This window comes from Quercus suber, unplaced genomic scaffold (assembly GCF_002906115.3).
Source record: "Quercus suber isolate HL8 unplaced genomic scaffold, Cork oak 2.0 scaffold_553, whole genome shotgun sequence".
NCBI classification, from domain to species: Eukaryota; Viridiplantae; Streptophyta; class Magnoliopsida; order Fagales; family Fagaceae; genus Quercus; species Quercus suber.
The window spans coordinates 159,255-178,441 of NW_027070001.1; the positions used below are offsets into that span (position 1 = coordinate 159,255).

At 34.8% G+C, this 19,187-nt stretch overlaps 2 protein-coding genes across 3 annotated transcripts; both read right to left on the bottom strand.

Moving 5' to 3' along the window:
- Positions 1 to 242: 242 nt before the first annotated feature.
- Positions 243 to 8,061, bottom strand: LOC111998575 (uncharacterized). The gene is made up of 6 exons (XM_024030663.2): positions 7,807 to 8,061; positions 7,669 to 7,725; positions 6,885 to 7,038; positions 5,040 to 5,137; positions 4,794 to 4,859; positions 243 to 551 (listed from the first exon to the last, which is right to left on the bottom strand). The coding sequence occupies exons 1-6, from the start codon at positions 7,933 to 7,935 to the stop codon at positions 513 to 515; spliced, it is 543 nt and encodes a 180-aa protein (XP_023886431.1). The 5' UTR covers positions 7,936 to 8,061; the 3' UTR covers positions 243 to 512.
- Positions 8,062 to 9,586: 1,525 nt separating this feature from the next.
- Positions 9,587 to 17,968, bottom strand: LOC111998579 (thiamine-repressible mitochondrial transport protein THI74). Of its 2 annotated transcripts, none has more exons than XM_024030669.2 (8): positions 17,566 to 17,968; positions 14,807 to 15,196; positions 13,178 to 13,392; positions 12,285 to 12,355; positions 12,054 to 12,155; positions 10,757 to 10,874; positions 10,195 to 10,330; positions 9,587 to 10,058 (listed from the first exon to the last, which is right to left on the bottom strand). In XM_024030669.2, the coding sequence occupies exons 1-8, from the start codon at positions 17,644 to 17,646 to the stop codon at positions 9,996 to 9,998; spliced, it is 1,176 nt and encodes a 391-aa protein (XP_023886437.2). In that variant the 5' UTR covers positions 17,647 to 17,968; the 3' UTR covers positions 9,587 to 9,995. The 2 variants fall into 2 exon arrangements, with proteins under 2 accessions (XP_023886437.2, XP_065620423.1); XM_065764351.1 differs by lacking the exon at positions 17,566 to 17,968 and adding an exon at positions 15,824 to 15,967.
- Positions 17,969 to 19,187: the final 1,219 nt, after the last annotated feature.

Below are 19,187 nucleotides of genomic sequence, written 5' to 3' on the forward strand. Positions count from 1 at the left end.
GAGAAGATAATTTTTAAAGCTTCGAGTCAGCTTCAACTTTTGCTCGCAAACTGTGTGGTTGCCTGATTCACTTTGGCATTAGTATAATCCTTACCCTAATTTAGCTTGGCGTTAGACCTGAGATGTGCGTTGCCATCTATAGACTATTGCTATCATCGGCTCTCTGGTTAAGGGTGATTTGTGAAACGCTAAAATGGTTTATTTATGTCTACAAACAATCACAGACTGTTAGCATGAAGCTATGAAGGAACTACATTTTGAATAAAACACAAATCATGATACCATCAACGTTTGCTTACAACAAAGTATTAGATTAAATATTCCAGCATCATCCACTGACTCACAGAATGTTGCGCAAAACCTAGCCACTAGTTTGATAAAATTAAATTAAAACATCTGGCACATCGTCCACATGATGGCCATGCGTAATAAGCCAATAGTCAAAAACAATATCAAAGTTTCATCCGTCAGTCTATTTTGCGTAGGATGGCCGATCAAACCAAACATGCACATCAACGTAAAGGAATACCCCCACCAGAATACTCAACTTCCTGAAATCAAAGAAGAAAATGTTAGGAGAGTAGGGCGTGTAAAGAATTCCAGTCAATAATAGAACAAATTTGATGTTTACTGCAACCCAATAGCTAGGATAAATCATCAAGAGCAATAACTGCCACAAAGAAATGCTTTAAGAACCAAGCATCAAACCTGATTTCAAGTCTAACTAACAAAATATCGTACCACAGAACCCAGAGCAGTCATCTCAAAGTGTAGAACATTAACCTCAAACTATTATTTTGATGGCGTGGAACCTCACCAAGGCCCCAGAACAGTGATCTCAAAGGGTAGAACATTAACCTTAATTTAAAATTTTTTATTTTCTTTATTTCTATTTTGTTTATGGCTTGGAACTTCTCCAAGGCAAGGCTCTTTGGACCCATCCTTGGGGAGTACACCTTGGATACACGACTCCACCTGCTAGAATTGTGTACCAAGTAATTCAAGAGAATTTCTAGGGGATACAAACCTAGGATGCATGGATCTACAACTCATCCCAAGCCTCCCACCACTAGGTGGGCCGTGGCTGCCTGATGGGTTAAACGTTTGATATAAGGAAGTGGAGCCCCAATCTTTGCCGGACCATATTAAACATGAATTTGCGTACTAAACTACAATGATATTTAGAGATTGGCAAAAAGGCAACAACTACTATCCCTTCATTTTTTTAATTTTCTTTTTATAATATGATACAGTAAATTACACACACACACACACCAAGTGGGTCTTGAACCCACAATCTCACCCAACATCCCATTCTTATGAGAGGAGGAAGCACTAACTGAGCTATAGCTCGTTGGTAACTTCCATCGCTTCATGTTTTTAACTTTGGGAAAAGCATGTCAATGGCCATTCATGAATTTTTCATGTTTATATTAGTAAGCAAACAATTTCAGTGTGTTCTCATTCTTCTTTGTGAGATAACTAAATTCTTCACCACAACAACAAAAAAGAGAGGAAATATAAGGAAAGATAGGATTCAAAATGAGGAATTTCACTCAAAGATAGGAGTGACCCATATTGATAAGACTATGAGGAAAAGCCGTTGGAGATGGTTTAGCTATGTGAAAATAAAAGCAATTAATGCACTAGTAATGAAGAGATGGTCGATTCAAGTCGAGAGAAAGAAAAAAGGAAGAGAAATGCATAAAATACATTAGTAGAAGATGCAACCCCAATCCTGTGTTAAATTATAACTCAACCTCAATCCAGTAATGTTTACATCACATAGCAACAAAAATAACAAATTTTTATTTATTTATTTTATATATATATATATATATATTTTTTTTTTTTTGATAAGTATTTATATATATATATATATATATTTTATAATTGTACAATATTCCAAGAAAACATTCTTAAGGATCCTTATCATCAAGGTAGACAACCTCTTTCAAAATCTTAAGAAGTTTCATTCACTCTTTTTCTCATCCTCCACCCATTATGTAGGGTAGGAGAGATGCCATTTGATATAGAGAGCATTTTTTAATGCACAATAGTTTTATTCGAAAGGGGACATAGTTCAAATACACAAATTGTGCATTGAACACTCCTAAGAAATTACAATCTAAAATTCAAAAGATCTACCCCTAGATTAGAAAATGCAAGGATACTACCCAAGGTAGTCATCCAATCAAACAAAGATCTTAAAGTAAGTTGCTTAGGAAATTGATTTGGGCACCCATTAATCACCCATTAATCTCTCTCTCTCTCTCTCTCTCTCTCTCCCCCCAAATTGTCCACAATACGTATAATGATATTACTTTCCATATCTTAGTTAAACTCCAAGATAACTGAACCTCTTGTTGTATAGACAGAAAGTTTGAATACAACAAACCAAACAAATTTTCTACATACTCTACTTTCCAATTCAGAAAGTGTCCAGTGAATTGCAGATTCTAATGCCTTGTACCTCCAATATCAATAAGATACATGACCATTGAGGCATCCTTATCCTATGCTAATCTAAACAGATCGGTCTTTCAAGGGATAGTCAACACAACAAGTCATACCAAAAAATGAACTCAAGAGCCATCTCCAACAACAAACTTACTTAGTTTGAAAAAATTATTCCACCCCCTAATAATTTTCAGTAGGCCTACCCTGTGTGAGCCCCTCGAAAAAAAAAATGTATCCATACTTCATACAAATGACTAAAGATTCTCTAGTCAGTTCCAAACCTCCATAGCCATCAAGCTAGAAGGGTTTTGTTAAAAGTACTCAATTTGCAAATCCAAATCCTCCCTCATTTAGAGTGAACACACCTTATTCCAGTTTGCTAGATGAAATTTAGAAACATCACCCATTCCTCCCCACAAAAAATTTCTCTGAAGTTTTCCTATCTGTTTGCAAAATAAATTGGTATTGTAAAGTGTGACATGAAGCATGTAGGAAGCAAAGAAAGTTTACTCTTAATGGGAGTGATCCAATTGCCCTAAGAATTTGAAAGGAGATCTCGTGATTCCAAATTGGAATACTCAAGTAATAATATTCACATAACTCATTAGAGCTAGGCACACTTTACCTGACTATTCATGATAGGTTAATCACTATGTTCTCTCAGTTAACTCCAAAAATTGTCCAATCTAAACTTTAGAAGCAAATAAAAGAGAATTTATTCCACCTATGTATTTTCCTAAAAGCCCCAGACACAAAATCCCCTAAAAAATGACACTTTTTGAAGTCTCCAGGAGACCACAGATTTATCCATGTAACCAAGTAAATCTACCAATCCTCATCAGACGTGAGAACGGGAACAGGGTTGGGGTTGGGTTAGGCCCAGTATATGTATAGGTGCTAAGTAACTGTTCAAACATGCCTAGCCAATATGTTAAAATTTGGAAAATGAAGCACAATAAATTAGAAAGCAATTAAAAGTATGTTCAAAGAAGAACAAAGTGTCTATTAAAGTATCAGTCTGTTGGAATTGGTTTGCTGAAACAAAAAGATAAAGAAAAATGATAATGAATTGGCCTGTTACCCATTGCCTGTTACCCATTCCCTAGGACTTTTATGCTATAGGCTTTTGGTATTCATTGGGTTATGCTAGGATCGGTGGCAGGTTTGTTATCTTATTGGCATCAGTGGCTTGGGAAGCATAATTTGAACATTTGGAACTTGGTTCCAGGGTGCTTAATGTGGATTGTGTGGTTTGAACGAAACTGTTGATCATTTGAGGACAAAGAGAAGAAGTTGGATGAGTTAAAGGTTTTATGCCATTGTAGTCTTTTGGAGTGGTCTCGTTGTTGGGGTTTTACGGATTGTTCTTCTCTCTTTGAGTTTTTGTCCTCCCTTAGCTTAGTTTCCTGACTACCCTCTGTTTGTTGTGCTGTTGGTTTCTTTTATTTCTTGTTGTTCATCATCATGAACTTCTTGGTTTTTCATTTTTCTCTCATTTATAATAGCTTTCTGATTACCTATCAAAAGAAAAATGATGAGGGATTGGCAGCAACATAGTTTCTTATGTGAACATTTGGACTGTTTGATGTGGAGTATTTGGAGGGAGAGGAATAATTGGATTTTTGAAAGAATTGAATGATTGATTCAAGAATTGAAGACTTCTTTCTTCTATACTTTGTTTGGGTGGACAAATGTGTCGGGTGTTCTCTCTTTCAATTCTTTGTCTGATTTGTGCTCAATAGATGTAGTTTTTATACTTCTTAGTTTTGTTCGTCTTCTGCTTCTCTTAGTACCCGTCCTGCGTGCTTTGGGTTTTCTTGTACATGTTTTTTCTACCAATAAAGTTTATTGCTTATCAATATATATATATATATATATATTGGACTTATAATGGAGCAGAATGCTGTTCAAAACTGAGGCTGCCAGCTAACAAGTTTGGACAAGCAATAGTGAATAGACTACATATAATCCATGCCATTTTCCAGCGAATTATTCTTATGGGATATTATGTCAACAGTCTACAGGGAACTTTGAATGTTACTATTAATGAATGTACAAAAGTCAAAATAAGAAAATTGCAAGAGTGATTTAAATCATTTGCCTTTTGGTTTAATATAAACAATGAAAGTATTCTAGTATAATTTAGAGGAATACCAAGCTTAAACTGCAATAGAAGAAAACTAAAAAAAAGCTAGAGCCACTAGTAGTCTGCTTAAAGTTTTGGCTACTAAAACCATTCAACCCAGCTAGAGAAACATTTCCAGAAAATGCAATTTAAAAAATAATAATAAATAAATTAGCAAATTCAATCATCATGGGAGGAGGAATTTAACCTGTGCAGGAGGTAATGAAGAGACCCAGTCTGATGCATGTGTGGGAAGAAGACCCAAAGTGTTAAGCTGCCAAAACAAAAATAGTAATTAAATAAAGGAATTTATATACAAAGGAGCAAGGAAGCGTGTCCAAGGAACAAGAGAGAGAGAGGAATTGATATAAGCCTTTTTGTTTTTTTGAAAATTGAAACAAGGTGATAATGCAATTAAAACAACAAATGATGAAAAATAGAAAGTAGATCTCACCTTCCAAACACCCAGTGCTAAGCCCCCCAAATTGAGGGCAATGAAGAGTAACTTAGGCCCAAGAAGCTCTACTTTACTGTCTTTATAAGGTTCAAAAACTGCAGAACCAAAATTAGAATTACTTGAATGAACTTGGTGATCAAATAGAAGATCTGAGTAGAATATACAAGGAGAAATGCAGGGGGAAAAAATCATGTGAAAACTACAGTAAGCCAAACACGAGTGCCAAAATACAATAAATAAGCCATGTCAATCGTGATTGGTTATACAGAAAGGATACTCACATCAACTGGTCAAATTCATTTTTTGATATGTCCACCACTAGGGGTGGATGAACTAATTGACCCAAAGAATAAAGGACAGAAGAACAATTTGTATAAGCAGCACTAGATTTCTTTATTAGATTTATTTTCCATACCCTTATAGGAGGATTGGATCCACCTTGCAGGAGTTCTTTTTGAAAGGGGGAGGGGTGATTCTTTGATTCACTATATGAAAAAAAAAAAAATGTGGTTTCAACCCTCACTTATCAAAAAAATTGTGGTTTTGAATCTCCAAAAAGGATACGTCCAAGATGTGACACACATAGGACAGTCAATAAGAACAAACTAGTCTGAAGCTATTCATTCTTCCCAGAATATTTTCAGTTGAGTTGCCTTTGAATTATGGCTGGCTGAGCTTGCTCAGATTTTCTCATTTTTTGGGCCCTATTCAACTCTGGACTTAGTTTTTAGCCTAGCCAGATTTAGATCAATATGTGTTTTCATACTTGTGTCATTTATATAATTATGCTCCCTTTTCAAGCACAAAGTTCACAAAATTCCTTTCTTTTCTTTCTTTCTTCTTCTTCATTTTTGTTTTTTGTTTTTTTTTTTTTTTTGGTGGCTAAGTGACAACATTCAAATGCTTAAAGTGTTGAAACTTACAACTCAGGGTAATGAACTAAGGGGTCCGAAACTAGTTCCATACATAGAATGTTAAATTAACCTTTTGTTTTTGGGCTAAGCAGTGAATTTTATTAAGAAAGAGAAACTTGATCAGGTTCAAAGGAAATATAAATGTTAAAATTTTCACTATGATATGCAACAAGAAATCTTTAATTCAGATAGCTGTAATCAGTCTGAAGCTAAACAAATGAGTTGGACACGGAATATTCAGAACATGATGACCTGATCTTCAGCCAAAGTTTTCTTTTTCAGGGCCTGGCTCAAGCTGACCTTGGTCCCTGGCCCAGCTAAGTCTGGTTGGATTGAAATGCCTAGATTAATTTGCAATCAATTCATGGCTAGCAAACATGTCATCACTCTAAAAGGTAAACATGAAAAAAATTCGCTGATGTGTAAAATTCGTGTGAACGAAACGAAAAAATTTATAATGAATAAGAACGAGGAGGGTAAACATTTTTCAAGTTTAAATATCATTATAGCAATATACATTAATGACATGGCTTCCGTCCTAGTAATTTCATTTGATCATTTTTTTTCATACATATGTTTAATAAATATTAAATAGTTTGCTCAGCTTCTAACCCAGCTGATAAAAACAAGTATAAGTGGGGAACAAACATAAGAAGGCTTATTACAAGTATAGCACAAGGGAGGTAAACAACCTTAAGTGATCCTAATGCCCTGAAGAGTCGTCACAAACCAAGTACATCATAATAATAAATTATCAAAAAATATGTAAAGTTAGCGGATTTTAAGTTGAGTTAAGTAATCTTAGATTTTTCTTCCTTTGTAGCCATGGATTCAGGCCATAAAAATTGTTTATGCTACATGGAGAAGTCAGAATATATAAAAGTTGGAGATATAAAAACAAAACGAGAGGCAATTTGTCTCATCTTACCCTTCCCAACCCCTTGTAAAGCACTAATTGGCTGCCAAAGAGCCGAAAATGTGATACCAATGCTAAACAAATGCACCGTACTTCCAGCCATCCACATCATGAAACCCATCATTAGTAAATTCTTGAAAGGGGCCTGTGCCACTTCCCAAGCTTTCTGTTCAAACACAAACAGATTATGACATTAAGTACCTTCGCTTTTGCTCCAGTCCCATTCTAATCAGCAATAAAAATCAATTCAAGTTATGTTTAACAGATAGGATGCACGGACATGGTACGGGTACGATAAGGCAACACAAACAATTTTTGAAAAATTATAACATGATACGGAAGATAAGACACCGTTATGACATGGGTATGACATGGGTATGGCACTCCAAATGAAGTGTCCGTGCATCCTAGGAATACAGCCTCATTCACATACCAAGTATTTGATAAATCTAACTCCTGAGTATAACATAATAAAACCACATGATTAAACTCCTAATACAAACAGAATAACAATAATCAATAAAACTTGTCGACAATTCAAACGACTAAAGGAAAATAAAAAACCTAATGATGATCACTTCCATAAATATTTCCTGTAAAACCTCATTACCCCACTAACAACAACTATCGCCAAAAACAACTTCAACATAGCCTAATTGAATCCCCTTTCTTCCACATATTTCACAAATTTTAGCAACTCACCTCAATATTATTAGGGTTATTTTGAAACAATTAATCAAATAAAAATTGTCCTTAATCGTAAAACCAATCGAAAAAAAGAAAGAAGAAGCAAAACCTGAGATTTCCAGTTGGCTTCAGCATCCTTCTTTTGACGACTCAACGTTGAATCATCCTATAGAGAATGAATACATATATTCATATGTGAATTTTGATCCAATAAAAAGAAAGAGAGAGAGAGAGAGAGAGAGGGAACCTGATCTTGGGAGGCGCGAGAGAAGCCAGGAGGGTCAGGGATGTCACGAGAAGAAGGAGATGCAGAATTGTCAGTGAAGTCAACGCCCCATCTTCTACCTCCTACCATTACTCCCTTTCCCTTCTCCATCTTTCCTTCTCAAATCGAGATTTGATCTCTCTCTCTCTCTCTCTCTCTCTCTCGCTACTGCCTCTTTGCGCTTCTTCTAACTCACTCTACTGGTCGCCTTTGGTTACTCCCTTTTTTTTTTTCGGTGTGATTTTTTTTGTTTTGTTATTTTCAGCTGTTGGGTTGTGGGCCTTGTGGTTTTTACAACATTTTACATGGGCCCAATCAGTCTGACCTGATGTAATGAGCTGGGCCTGTTATTTTCTTGATCAGACTACCTAACTTGGAGTTCCTACATATTGGTTGAAGTCTAGAGATGGAAAAAATGTTCCGACCTGTCTGAATTGCACACAACTGTAGTAATAACAACTTGCCATAAGGCAACTTGTGATTTTTGAATGATAGAGGTGTGATGATGGGGTCCACACCTCTATCATTCACAACTTATCATATAGTAAGTTGTGATTAAAGTTGTGTACAATTATGTGGTCTTGGTATTTTTCTTGGCTTTATCTCATCCCATGTGATTTTTTTTTCCTCAGATGAGTTAGGAACAAGTTTTGCTCACCCAAGTGTATATATGAATATTTAATTTATTATAAATTTAATATATTTATACATATAATTTAATTTTTTTTTATAGATGTTAACTATAATCTATTTTTTTATACGTATATTTTATTGTCATTTTAAAAATAATTTTTCATCTTCTCTTAGAACTTTCACGATTATCATTTCCCTTTTATGTTTCATATTTCTCTTATCGAGTTATAGTAAAACAATTCCAAATATCCCTTATTAATTAGCTTGAATTTAAAAAATGATTCATGACAAAGTTGCATAAGAAAAAGAAATAAGAGACGTGGGTATGACCGAAGTTGTATAAAGTCACGCATCTCTTAAAATAAAATAAAAAAATAAATACAATCGGCTGGTGGGCCCTATATATTTTCTTTAAGGTGGAGCAGGCTGAAAACCAAGCAAGCTCATCCCTCCCCTGATCAACCATGGTAGAGACCAAAGATTACTTGTAGGCCAGCCGTCCTTTTTGTTGTTCATGTTTTGCCTGTCTGATTTGGATTTTTGTTCCTTGTTTTCAGTTGTGGTTTCCTCTAGCCGCAATGAAAATGATATAACTTAAAAAAAGAATTAGTCCAAATTTACATCATTGAGATCTTTATTATAATGAATCCACGGAATGTTATTGAAGGTTATATAGTAAACTAACTTTCGATTAATATAAAGATTATAATAGTATTTTATTTCTTTTTGTTCATAATTATTCGATAGTTGAGGGAAGAGAGGATTTAAATTTAGATATTTCTATTGAAAATATCAAAAAGTTTCAGACCAAATTATATGCATAAGTTTAAGTTAGTAATTCATAGTGAATCATATCAGTTATACCCAAATTATATACTAAGGTACTACAATATATTTAGGGTTTTGTGTGTGTGTGTGTGTGTGTGAAGGAGACAATATATGGTTGGCATGCATGAGAACCTTGCCAACAATCCTTTGTTATAATTGATTTTTGAACACATCAACAAGGCTTTGTTGGGAAGCAAGGATAGAAAGTGATTCTTAATCCCCATCATTTTTCTGTTTAATAGAAAAGATGAAAATTGGTATGGTGGGCCACTAATATTGGATGAAGTAAATCAAGTACACAGAAAGAAAGTTACTCCTGTCCTTATAGATCACAATGCTTTTTTCTTTCTGGTAGGACAAATCATAGTGCTTGGGGAACATTTTGTTTGAGTAGCAGTGATTTTACTACTCAAAAGGCTTGACTAGTGGGCCTGCAAAATTCAAGCATCCTCACCAGGTCTGAGTCTCAGAAGGGGCAGTAGTGGGATTCTACTATAAGCCCATACAATCAGAAAATAAAAGAACAAAGGCAAAGAATTAAGCACAACATCTACCATAGCAACATGCTACTCTGATTACCTAATGGTCACACTCACAAAAACAGGTAGACTGTCAATGTGCATATTTCTATCTTAGGTGAACAACAGTCGGTATCGTGAACATTATGTCTATGCATAACCGTCTGCTCCTCCAAAATTTATATGTGGTTGCTATGACTCTTTCTTGCATGAAAACTTGTCCGAAAGGTTTGCCAATATAAATCCTACAAATACCTGAATCCAGTTGAACTAGTTAAATAAACTTTCTACTCTAGTAAGGTTGAAGTAAATCATTGGATTTTATGCTGAGAAGCTGGGCTTTAAAGGCAGCAATGACTTTCCAAATGGCCTGTGAGTGAGAGAGAGATACCTGAATGCACCCAAGGATGTAGACTACAGAGTAGTGACGGCCATGTAATACCACATCAGCTACCATCGCAAGTGGAATTGTCAAGGACATGCCTAGTGTTGCAACTAATGGAGTTGTCCAAACAACAGAAAGGGCCCTGTAATGTTTTACTAGAAGAATCAGATTGCAATTACATCAACATGAAGAAAGTACTAGTATGACTGCCGAAGTACTGATAGGCTGTTTGGACGCCATAAAAGAAATGAAATCAAACCAATCCTTGTGCATCAAATTGAAAAGGTGGTGCTGGAGCCTAAACAATTATTCTTAAAATTTGATTACAAAAGGTACAGTTTTAATCATCAGTTGTTTATTTAGAGGTAAATCCAAAAATATTCTCCACAAAAAATTGAAAAAATAAAAATCCAATAATATGCAATTATTACTATGTCTTCTTCCTTACGCTAATGGGTGGAGGTTGACTTCATTGCGAATTAGTATGAAAGATCAAAATGTAACATTCTTATGTTTTAGTGTTGTCCAATCAAAACCCAAAGTAAATGGAGGTGGCTCTACTACTTACCAAAAGTAATCTGACAGAACACTTCCCAGAAAGCCATTTAACAGCACAACTTCCTCAACAGACGCTGAATGTGGAAATTTAAATGGAGGTTCAATCCCCACAGCAGTGAGTGGCCACACTGCATGAAATATCATTGCTGTGAAAAATCCAACTATAGGAAACTGGTACATTAGAGCTATTTTGTTAAGCTTTGAGATTATCACAGAATTCTCAACAAGATTGTTTAGTTGATTTGAGGTAATATAATTGAAGCATGAAACTGTGACACAGCAGAACAGCTTAACTAACAACAACTACTTCATTAGGGGCGAGGTCCCTGGAAATCCTAATTACGTAAAATCAATAATAAATCATTGTAGCCAATCCAACTTGCAGTATCTTTCACACAAACAAAGCTCTTCTTTCATCTGTATAGAATTAGATAGAATAACATTTCTTAGCAATGGACCACTCAACCACTTCTTCTGGGAGGTCATCCTTTGACCTGTTTAGTGAAATTCGAGCTATCCCGTTAAATTGTAATACCATGGATATCAAGCTTTGAGCTTTCATTTAAAACACTAGCAAAAATTCTATCACCTCATTATTTATCAAGATTCAACAATGCCTATTAGACCCTAGTTATCTGAAGAGCTCATCTAAATCAAGGTTGATGAATGAGGAGGTGACAGAGTCCACAGGAAAAGAGAAGAAAGATGGTGGGCAGAAAACAAACCACCACCTCTGTAATAAGATGGTATGACACCCGTGAAAGCTTTCCATAGATTTCAAAAAGAAAAAACTGTAAAGAATTGTGCTTCTCTAGCTCCAAACACACTGTATAGTGTCAATTGAGGCACATTTCCAAGCAAGACTCCTGTCCAGCCTTCAAACTTAGTTATTATCAGAGTGACATAGACAAACCAATTTCCAAATTCTTGCGAGAAAGCAATGGATTCAAACAAGAAGGGCAGCATCTAGATTGACCTGACCAAATTATGAGTTTCAGAAACTTCAGTTTATATGCTTTTGCTCAACTATCTGAATTTTCATCTAGAAGCATCTTGAGATATAAAGCATTGCGAGTCCTGAAACTCATGATAGATGACCAAACCAATGGTGGTTCAGTTGTCTGAAACTATCACCGCCATTTTATCAAATAATCTTGAGATTGTCCAAGATATCAGAAAGTTTATCCTAAAAAACCACAACAAACAACTGCTATGCCCTAATTCCAGTTCAAATATTTTTAAATCTTACTCCTACAAAATTTGCAGTGATAAAGACAATACATCAAAAAAATTACTAGTTCAATTACCAAGCCACCAAAGACCAAGGAGAGAGAAGAGACCAATGTATCCAAAAAACTTTTGCACATCAACCTTGTCTCCTTCTGATCCAGAAGATTTCTTCAGCAGCACTGTACTAAGTACACCAGTAATTTAACAATTACACCGAGGACTTAAAAAAAAAAAATTCAAATTTATATCACCACTTCAATTATTAAATCCAAAAAGAAAAAGAAAAAAATGGTTTTGTTCTCTTTTACCTGTAAATAAGCCATATGATACCGCTGAGAGAAGACCATAAGCGTCCCCTGTGATAGAGTGCTTTCTAGTCCTAAGCAACAAATACATGGTTCAAATTTTGGATAAATATTAATACTAGTATCTCAAACAAATTCAAGTGAAAGTAAATATCTCTGCACATAAGGTGAAAAAACTGAATGAAATTTACAAAATATAATAGGCTTTGTTAGCTGTAGTAGGAATAAAGATGTAGTTCTTGATCCATAATCACATTGACATAATTGCCAATCTAGTCTACAGCCAAGATAAACAATATCTTGATTCTAGGTGGTACATAAACTCCCCTCTTTTTTTTTTTTTTTTTAAAATGCAGAATGCAACAGAATAAAATCTGTTTAGTGATGAAAATTAGCTCTCTCTTTTTTTCTTAATGATTATTTATTTTCATTAAAACATGATTGCCAAAAGACTGAGATAGACTCTTTTTGTTGACTTTATTTCCTACATAAATCCAGTGATTGTCAGCAACTTGCAAAAAACGCATGCTATCAATCAGCCAATCTATTAACTATTAAAAATATTGGAGTTAAAACGTATTATTGAGATATAGCAACATGCCTTTTGACCACCCCCCCCTCTTTTTTTCCCAAAAAAAGGAGAAAAAAATAAGAAGCAAGGTTTTCAACTGTAAAAATTAATGCAGATAACATCTCTATAATGCTTATGGATGCAATCTAAATCTATAATACCATCAAAATTACACAGTAAAATTGAAATAGAATAATGTTATGTGCCCCACACAAACAGATAACTAAAAGTGGTATGACATTATCATTTAGGAACTGGGTTGGCAGAAATGTAGAAAACGCTCTATAGAAGCCTTCTACTGCTAAGAAAGCAGTGATAAACTCACTCAGAGATGCTTTGCAGTTCAGTAGGTATCCAAGTGTTTCCAAATGTGGTCATGGCAACACCAGCCATGCAGATAAAAACAGCAACAACCTTTGTGATATTTACCGACTCCTGGCCAAGAAGAGCTCCAAAGAAAAGTGTAAAGAGCCCAGATGTAGAAGTCAGGACAGTTGTACTTGCTACACTAGTATTCGCCAGTGCAGAGTTCGATAAATACTGCATGACATCAAAACAAATGTAACACTAATTACATTGCTTAAGAAATAGATATTGACAACTGGCATATCATGAAAAATCCATAAAACCAACATTGAGGATAGACACATGTCAAATTTGCAATGTTAAACTAGTCCTACTCCAAATGAAATTTACAGACCATTACCAAATGGATGCATTTACTTTATAAAAAATAAAACAGTAATATAAGCCTCAAAATCAAAATATCAGGGTACACTTTGACCAATTGTTAACCACATTGTTTGAGAATATGTCCTCAAAATCACATAGGCCATGTTGATTTAGCAGACATGACAACCTCCTAAGTCAACAGAAGTACAATGAGATGTTATTGGCTTAGTAGATTTTTTATAAAGTCAAAGTTGTATTGAATGATCCATATCACCAGATCATCATCAAACTATGTTTTTCAGCTACCAAATTTACAACTTACGTGATATTGATCATGAATTTTGAGGTTCTCTGGGGCTATAGAATCACTGTGAATTTTTCAAGATCTTTGGCTATTTTCACAGGATCCATTATGCTTGCAAAGGTGCTTTTTAAAGGTGAGATCACTGTATCGAGGGACATTAATGAGTTTATTGACTTTGATGTATGGACTGCAAAAGTGATTAGAGATTTAGATTATGTTGGTTTAATTTTCTAGTTAATGATCATCAACAATAATTCACTATCTTTGTTTCAATCTCCTTAATTTTCTCTAGGATTCATTACTTATGACTGCCCGTTTGGTTTCAAGTACAAATGGAGAATACAATAATCTCAGAATTTAAAAATGGAATGCAAAGAATGAAGATGTAGGAAACAGAAACCTAATTTTTTTTTTTTGGCAAACTTGTGATATGAATGAAAATTAGAGAGTATAAGGATTTTTTTGGGGATAATTCAATAGTTATAACAAGTGGGATGGGAGATTTGAACCCTAGTTCTCCTTATAAAGGAAACCTGATATGCCACTGAGTTACAAGGCTCTTGGTGAGAGCGTAAGGAAATGATTTAGCCTGTATGTGATATTTTGCAACTTATCTCAATAAATTGACAGAAGTTTCTAGGTATGTTCTCCCCTATTTGATAAATCTCATCACCATCTATTCTTAAAATTTAAATGTTTTCCCCCATTAAATGATGAGTTGTTCATTGCCTTGCCCTTTGCTGCCTTATCTAATTTTCAATCAAATCCTGCAGGCATACAATTGTTTAATTCAATAAACATTCTTGCAACATTAAGCATTGACCAGATCATGCTGCTGTTTTTGGATGTCTGTACTACTAATCCACTCAGACTTTTTTAGCCAACCATATAATTTCATTTTGCCACACAATGCAAATTTGAAGAGAAGTACAAAAGGTCATACACAAAGAACAGAAGATATCAAAATGAACATGTTACCTCTGTTGCAAACCATATTGGAGTAAGATATAAACCACACTTGGCAATATCCCATGAACTAAGTTCACAACTTTGTTCAAGCAAGTGAGACTCATCTTCCTCATTCTTCGCGATCAAAGTCCACCCCTCTTCCCTTTCACTAAGATCCTTGTCAGTAACTAGGCTGTTTTCCGTTTCTGGTCCATGGTGCATTTCATTAATTCTAAGAGGGGTACTAAGTCCAGTTGAAGTGCTCATAACATTCAAGTCAACACAAAGGTCCTTATATAAATATGCATTCATTAAGCTGCAGATCCAATCTTTAAGAGCTGCAATTGGTAGATAGACCACCATAAGAGACACCCCCAAATAAGTGATTGCAAATGGCTGATTATAGTCTGTGAAAATTCTCTGCAGCAAATAAGTAGTGTAAGTTTAAAAGATCCTTCAAAAATAAACTTGACTTCTGATAACACCAGCTTTTGCAGTATAATTTGTGCATTATACAAGATTGAGGCTGCTCAAAACCAAACATTGTTCACAAAAGAACAAAAACTTTCTGTAGTGTCTGTGTTATACAAGATGCAGTGTTGCACAAAATCAAGCATCTTTCACAAATGAAAACAAATTTCTAGATGATGTTATATAGAACAATAAGAAAGAAGAATATATATATATATATACATAAAGTGATGCAAGAAACAAATTAGGTGATATGCTTTTAAACAATTACCTGATGGGTGCATCTGTACCTAAAGCCTTAGGATATGATTACCCAAGAAGGTGTTGTAGTAATAGGAAAAATATGGAGACAAGGTATTACCAAAAAGGGTCAATTACACCCACTCAGCCACATGGCATGTTTAAATGGGCGCACATCAAAGGGCCTAGCAAAGACTCATTACACTTCACTCTTAACCTTAGTTTCCTGGACATTGGACCAGCCTCAGAGCAAAGCTTTTTCAGGCACACTAAATGCTGACAACTGTCAGTTGTGCCCAAGCACATAGTTAACTTAAAAAAGTGGCGACAACTGACCTCCACTTGATTAATGTGCAAAGCACAATCTTAATTTGTAGAGATCAGTAGGGAAGTCTACATGTCAGGGTCTTGAATGGAATTAAAAAGCAACACACTTCATCGTCAACCCAAAATTCTTCAAAACTCTTTGTCCATTGAGAATGGCTTTATGTTAGTATCACCCAAAGAATCAGAGGATGCCAACTTGAATCTGTCATGGGTGTTGGAACAATGAGAGAGCTAAGGGGAAGATGGGGGCTAATATTCAGCAGAGAAGTTTTCATTTTTCAACAATTTAAATGAATATCTATCAAACCTTTTCCACATGTGAGGCAACTAACTATTTATCTAGAATTTTAAGTATATACCCAAGAAGGTGTTGTAGTAATAGGAAAAATATGGAGACAAGGTATTACCAAAAAGGGTCAATTACACCCACTCAGCCACATGGCATGTTTAAATGGGCGCACATCAAAGGGCCTAGCAAAGACTCATTACACTTCACTCTTAACCTTAGTTTCCTGGACATTGGACCAGCCTCAGAGCAAAGCTTTTTCAGGCACACTAAATGCTGACAACTGTCAGTTGTGCCCAAGCACATAGTTAACTTAAAAAAGTGGCGACAACTGACCTCCACTTGATTAATGTGCAAAGCACAATCTTAATTTGTAGAGATCAGTAGGGAAGTCTACATGTCAGGGTCTTGAATGGAATTAAAAAGCAACACACTTCATCGTCAACCCAAAATTCTTCAAAACTCTTTGTCCATTGAGAATGGCTTTATGTTAGTATCACCCAAAGAATCAGAGGATGCCAACTTGAATCTGTCATGGGTGTTGGAACAATGAGAGAGCTAAGGGGAAGATGCCAGATGGGGGCTAATATTTAGCAGAGAAGTTTTCATTTTTCAACAATTTAAATGAATATCTATCAAACCTTTTCCACATGTGAGGCAACTAACTATTTATCTAGAATTTTAAGTATATGAAAATATAAAAGCATATGAATTAGTTCAAGACTTCAAGTTATTCACATCAACAGTAAACGTGGAAAAGAAAATGTACATAATCAAGGAATAAACCATCTGTAAATTCCCAAGAAAAGTCTCAACTGAGTATTATACAAATATTTGGGCCATTTGGCTTAGTTGAAGAGCGATTGCCAACATTTAGGAACAAAAAAAAACTTCAAACGGATTCGACTTTACATACTGGATCCCAGGATTAAACTAGCAGATAAGGATAAGTTGCAAAGCTAAGGGATACTTGCAAATTGTCATGTAATACTAATAAGCACATTGACTTAAAACTCAATTTTACATTGTGTGCAAACAATTTTGAATATCAGAGACAACAGATTAGTAAATTTTATTAAATTACCGTTCACAAAAATATTTTCCTACCAATTAAAAAGGCTTATATAACCACGTATACCAACCAATCCCACCAAAAAAAGTAGTTTCTTATTAAAACCAATTATATTCAGATTAATCAACACGTATGGATAAATATAAGAACAGAACAAAAGAAAGAACATTTAAACTAGTTTTACCTAGTTATTGTTAATAGCAATAAAAAAAAAATCACAATTCAGACTCTTCTTTTCTTCAACTACCTTATCTTAGCAACCTAACCGGCTAACAGTAATAGAACAAAGTTATGAGAAAAAGCATAACAAACTAACAAACCCCATTATGCGAAAGAAAGAATCCAGTCAGAAATGAAACAAAAAGAGAGATACTACAAAGTATAAGCCCTAACCTGAGTAACTTCTGCAGAGGCAACCCATATGAACACAATTATGCCAATCAACCCCAACCCTGCATTGTATTTCCAGCCCATTACTCCAAACACCAAAAAAGTCTCGTTTGCTTTACAAATTAACCCGAAATGTAAACCGGGTAGGCTCAAGTTTTGCTATAAAATCAGCATTTTCTCTGGAAAACTCTGAAGCATTAAAGCAAATTGTTCAGTTAATTTGTGTATGTATTGTATTTATGGCCATGAAATTAGCCCAGGTTGTGGAATTCAACGTTTGGAAGTTGACATTTGTGGCAACATTTTAAGTAAAGTTACGAAATTTAGTGTCAATTGTCAAACGGCTGGGACAGACTTTGCTTTGAAGTCTTTCAAGTTTCAGTTTTTTTTTTTTTTTTCTGCTTCTCTTCAGTGTACTGTAGGCATAAAAGCTTAGCGAGACTGACAAGTGTAAGTGGTGCTTGTGGATTAAACTACTAATAAAGAAGGTCGTTGTAGTATGAGATTTTTTCTTTTGGCTGGATGTTGTGATACTGATACACTGGTGCTATTACTGTAAGATAAGGCGCTACGCATGTGATATTCCTTCGGTCGTTGTTTTGCCTTTTGACTTCGATTGACTGATTGTTGTACTCAGTTGCTGTAGTCGGCAGAGCGCTGTAGTCGGCAGAGCAATGTAGTCGGCGGAGCGATGTTAAGAGTTAGACCACAAAAACTTACTCAATTTATACCACAATTAGGGTGACAATTTTTATACATATTTATGAACTCACCTATTACCCACCTAATTTGAATAAGTCTTAATCCAATCTATTTGAATATTTGAGATAAATGAATAAAAACCTATTAGATTATTTAATTATATTGGTCTTAATGGATAAACCCGCTAATACCCACTAAAACTCATCTAAAATTTAAATTAAAGACGTAAATGCCCTTTTAGTTCTTACATTTTGAGGTCATTTCTATTTTGGTCCATACATTTTCATTTTACTACTTTTAATCCCTAAACCAAATAACGCGTGACATTTAGATCCTTACTATCAGCCAACTAACAGAAAAAGCTGACGTGACTAACGGCATATTAAAATAATAATTAAAAAATCTATTTTGGCATTAAAAATGCCACGTCAGCATCTAATTTAATTTTAATTAAATAAAAAAAACTAAAAACAAAAAATTACAGATCAAAGAACATAACAACTTGTTTTTCAATGTTCTTCTTAAATCAAGAAATAAACCCAACAACGACATCAAACCCAGAATCAAAGAGCAAACCCAGAATCAAAGAGTATGAACATCAAAGAGTATGAACATCAAAGAACATGAACATCAAACCTACAGCAAAAAAAAAAAAAAAAATGAACATCACCAAATCAAAAAGCATGAACAAGAGCAAACACAGGAAAACCCACACGAAACCACACACAAACCAAGCCATCCAAAGAATAGAAACCCATCAAAGCACCTAACTCATCCACTCCCAAACCAAACCATAATCAAAGAAATTTTGATTACCACCATAAGTTAATAACTTAAAAAACAAAAAGAAATTTCAAAATGTGAAATTCCCAGCAAACGCCAAAACCAAATCTCCAGCAAACCCCAAACCCCAAATGCCTAAA

Excerpts from the sequence above, each read along its gene's own strand:
- LOC111998579 (XM_024030669.2), bottom strand. The coding sequence starts at position 17,646 with ATGGGCTGGAAATACAATGCAGGGTTGGGGTTGATTGGCATAATTGTG. Across the intron at positions 12,356-13,177 it reads GAACTGCAAAGCATCTCTGA|GACTAGAAAGCACTCTATCA; the intron begins GTGAGTTTATCA and ends TTTGTTGCTTAG. Across the intron at positions 10,059-10,194 it reads ACATCCTTGGGTGCATTCAG|GTATTTGTAGGATTTATATT; the intron begins GTATCTCTCTCT and ends AACTGGATTCAG.
- LOC111998575 (XM_024030663.2), bottom strand. The coding sequence starts at position 7,935 with ATGGAGAAGGGAAAGGGAGTAATGGTAGGAGGTAGAAGATGGGGCGTT. Across the intron at positions 7,039-7,668 it reads AAGCCAACTGGAAATCTCAG|AAAGCTTGGGAAGTGGCACA; the intron begins GTTTTGCTTCTT and ends GTGTTTGAACAG. Across the intron at positions 4,860-5,039 it reads TAGCACTGGGTGTTTGGAAG|CTTAACACTTTGGGTCTTCT; the intron begins GTGAGATCTACT and ends TTGTTTTGGCAG.